This window comes from Lemur catta, chromosome 6 (genome assembly GCF_020740605.2).
Source record: "Lemur catta isolate mLemCat1 chromosome 6, mLemCat1.pri, whole genome shotgun sequence".
Taxonomy (NCBI): Eukaryota; Metazoa; Chordata; class Mammalia; order Primates; family Lemuridae; genus Lemur; species Lemur catta.
The window spans coordinates 7,350,060-7,354,018 of NC_059133.1; the positions used below are offsets into that span (position 1 = coordinate 7,350,060).

Sequence of the window (3,959 nt, forward strand, 5' to 3'; positions counted from 1 at the left end):
CGATCCACCCGCCTCGGCCTCCCAGAGTGCTAGGATTACAGGCGTGAGCCACCGTGCCCAGCCACCACCGGATATCTAGAGGAAAGGAGTGACATAATCTGATTGATATCTAAAATGGGACCTCTCTGGTTGCTGTTTTTGAAAGCAGACTCAGGGGTAGAAGCAGGAAAATGAGGCTGTGGTCACAATCGAGGCAAGAGATTACAGTAGTTTGGTCCAGGGTGGTGGCAGTGGGGCTGGTGAAAAGTGATCAAATTTGGGATATATCCTAAAGGTAGGGTCGAACAGGATTTGGTGACAGACCTGGATGTTGGGTATAATAGAAAGAGTGGAGTGAAAGATGACAAGGTTTTAGTCACAATCTAGCAACTGGGAGAATGGAGTTGCAGGTGTTAAGTTTTGGATATGCTACACTTCAGATGCTTGAATTTAATAAGCAGTGAAAAGAATTTCCTGCATTGACTTGCATCCTGCAAATTCTGTCATTGAATTCTTCCTATTTAGAAAAAAATCTATTGATCATATTTTTAAATCTTCTATCTCTTAGATATGTAATTACTGTAAGTTTTAATGTAACTGAATGATGCAAATAATCTAGCAGCACTAAAACCCAATCACTTTTGGCCAAATACAAATACGAAAGTAAAAGACAGAAAAAATTATAACGTGTACTATTTAAGCTTAGGGTATTTTAATGATACTTATACAAAATGAGACATTTTGTAGAGCTTACCTGTTATCATGTATGTGATGTTAAAGCTGAAAAAAAATGGAATTTTCAAAAAAAAAGCAAAAACCAGTGCCTCAGAAGAGTTAAGAATGTAATAACATGACTTCCACTACTTTCTTCACTCTTAACAGATAACTAAAAATTCAGATTTAATTATCTTACTAAATAGCTTTAAACTATTTGAAGGTTTCCCATGGCCTAGAGGAAAAAGTTGTTTCTTAACATGATATACAAGGCCCTCCATAAGCCAGCTTTTTTCTCAGCTTTATTTTCTATTACCTCTTTGCACTCATGCTCTATCCCCGAGGTCCCTAACCCTTGGGCTGAGGACCCCCTCCTCCACATGGAAAAATTGTCTTCCATGATGAAACCAGTCTCTGGTGCCAAAAAAGTTGGGGACCGTTGCTGAAGCTCAACTATTTCCAAAATGTGTTCCAGGAATAACAGTTCAAGACTTACTACAGAAAAGGGGCTCCATGATCAAATACATTTGCAAACTGCTGTTTAATACATATCTCTTAGAGATTTATTCAATAGAATTAGCCTATTATGTACACTCTGAAATCTGAAATGCAGCATTCCCCAAACATATTTGACCACAGAATCATTTTGGTATAACACTTGTTAACATGCTTAGAACATATTTTTAAAAGCTTCTCCCACCATACTATATGATTGCAATGCTTGGTACCAGCCATTCTGTTTCAGAGTTCTGTGCCTTTGCATATGTTCCTTTTGTTAGGATGGCTCCTTTCCTCTAGTCTACTTGGTGAAAGCCTTTCAAATCTTAGACTAAATCCTCATCTTTAAAGGCCTGCCTACATTTCCTCTCTGCCCCCCTCTACTCCCCCAAAACATCTATCACTTCTTTCTCCAAACCACTGGATCTTTACTACTATATTTAGTATGTTGTATTATAATTATTTGCCTTTTTATCTGTCTCCCATGAGGGCAGAAACTTTTTACACTCAGTGCTCATATTTGGTGCTGTTGAATGAATTAACCATTACCTGAAAACAGGCTTTAAAAAACATTTTCTACTTATTTTTAATATTTTCAGTACTTCCCTTTCCCATCCGAGACTTACATACACTTTAAATGGTATAATCTTTTAAAACATAACTTACTTTTGAATGACTAGTACTTTATTTTGCTTATTCTCAGGTGACTATATGGCGTTAACAGCATATTTCAACTAATGAAATCTCTCATAATTATGTTAACCTTTAGCTAGTAAGAACATTTGCACTTTAGGAATGTGTGACTTTCACAGATGAGAAAGTTTCCCATGGTATTCAATACTCTGTACTCAGAGCCTTTCTAAAGTAGGGCAACCAAGAGCACCATAGACATTCAAAGTTCTATTTATGAGCACCTCAAATGTGGAGTTTGTATGTTCTAAAACCTAATGAAATCTCAGAACAACATAATATTTACAACCCATTATTGCCTTTTCTGAGCTCCCATGTCACTTGGGTCAAGATTCCATTACTGCACTTTTCTATACTGTCATTTGTTGCTTTGTCTATCTCCCTTGACAAGACTGTGAGCAACTCAAGGTAAGTGAAGATCCATCCAATATGACTACTAATTCAAAAGTTACTGAATGAAACTACATTTTTTCTGGTTCACTCATTGAATAAAAAGTTCCAAAAGGACTCTACTAAGCCAGAGTAAGACCTAGTGGTGGTATAACAGAAAAATGACTAGACACAACCATACAACTAAAATTCCTGATTTGTTGTGATCCTGTGTTTTAGTTTCTTACTTGTAAAACGAGGCCATCTGCCCTAACTTATTGGAATTATGAAGACTCAAGGAGATCATTTATTCATTCAGTTAAAAAGCCAATACAGGCCAGGCACGATGTCCATGCCTGTAATCCCAGCACTCTGGGAGGCCCAGGAGGGAGGATCAAGGCCAGGAGTTCAAGACCAGCCTGGCAATAGTGAGACATCACTACAAAACAGAAAAATCAGCCAGGTGTAGTGGTGCTCACCTGCAGTCCCAGCTACTTGGGAGGCTGAGGCAGGAGGATTACTTAAGCCAACGAGTTTAAGGTTGCAGTGAGCTATGATGACAGCATTGCACTCTAGCCCGGGGAACAGAGTGAGACCCTGTCTCAAAAAAAAAAAGGGCCAATATTTCATGTTAACATAAGAGGTTATTAATTTTGCTTGTTCCATTGAAGCATACAAAAGCATAATGAATATATTTTTCAAAGATCTTGGCCATGTATAATCCAGTATCTAGTCCTAACTCTGTGGACTCCGTGATTAAGACTGATCAATTCCACATCTATATTTTCACCTAAGCCCATGGAAGGGGGCAGCTTTCTGCAACTATTACTATTAGAATTGAAGAACAAGTTCCGTGCACTGGACAATGACTTTTTATTTTTTTTACAGTAAGAAGTCGACATAATTAACATTCCATTTTCAATGAATTCAAGATATCAACATAAACATATGCCAAGACATAGCTTTGAGATCAAATGCCATGTGCACCAGTTCACATTGTTTACATATTGGCTTCCCCACATGAAATATAATCCAATGACAGATCTGCCTGCAAGGCAGATGATTTAGTTTTCATTGATGAAGCTATACGGGAATCAGATTAATTGCTTGCGACAGAGGACACTGGACAAAAAAAAATGATTACCCTTACTCCTAGGTTACTTTATCCTGCCTTTACGAACAGGACTTTCAGACACAAAAAGCTCCAGGAGTGTTTCCAAACATTACCTCTTCTGAGAGGAACTGCTCAAAATTTTTTTCACTAAAACTTATTTCTCATATATTCTGGAGCCAGCTATCAAATCAACTCTTTGAAAACACGAAAATAAGATTTTAGGTTAACCTAACAGAAACAAGCGCTACTTGATGTGAGACACTTTGTCACCTAAGCAAGTGAGGTAACTGACAAAACTTGAGTCCGAGTAACTGAAGACAGCCTCTCTGCGGGATGGCACACAATTCTCTCTGCAGTCATTTCAGCTTCCCAGAATACCTCAAAGGTAAGAGAGAACACAGGGCCCACCCTTTTCCAGAAGCAGCTGGTAAAGAAGAAATCTGCGAAGAGCACAAAGGGTTGGGGAGCGGAGGCCCCAGTAGGAGAAGGGTCCGCCAAGCGAGGGATCTCCTGAGACCAACTTGGATCCCTCTGGGGCTCCTCAACTTCTCACACAGCAAGCCCTGGAGGGAACACCGTGGGAGGAGAGTCTAAC

At 39.0% G+C, this 3,959-nt stretch overlaps 1 protein-coding gene across 3 annotated transcripts in view; it reads right to left on the minus strand.

Annotated features, from left to right (window-relative positions):
* The window catches only part of XPNPEP3 (X-prolyl aminopeptidase 3), a 49,862-nt gene that overhangs the window by 45,283 nt on the left and 620 nt on the right, over nt 1-3,959 (minus strand). Inside the window, exon 2 of one of the 3 annotated variants that reach the window (XM_045554833.1) lies at nt 734-759. The exons of the other annotated variants lie outside the window; for them this stretch is intronic. Within the exon in view, the coding sequence (XP_045410789.1) occupies nt 734-743 (10 nt within the window). The 5' untranslated portion in view covers nt 744-759. The remainder of the gene's footprint in view (nt 1-733; nt 760-3,959) is intronic. 3 annotated transcript variants of the gene reach the window in all.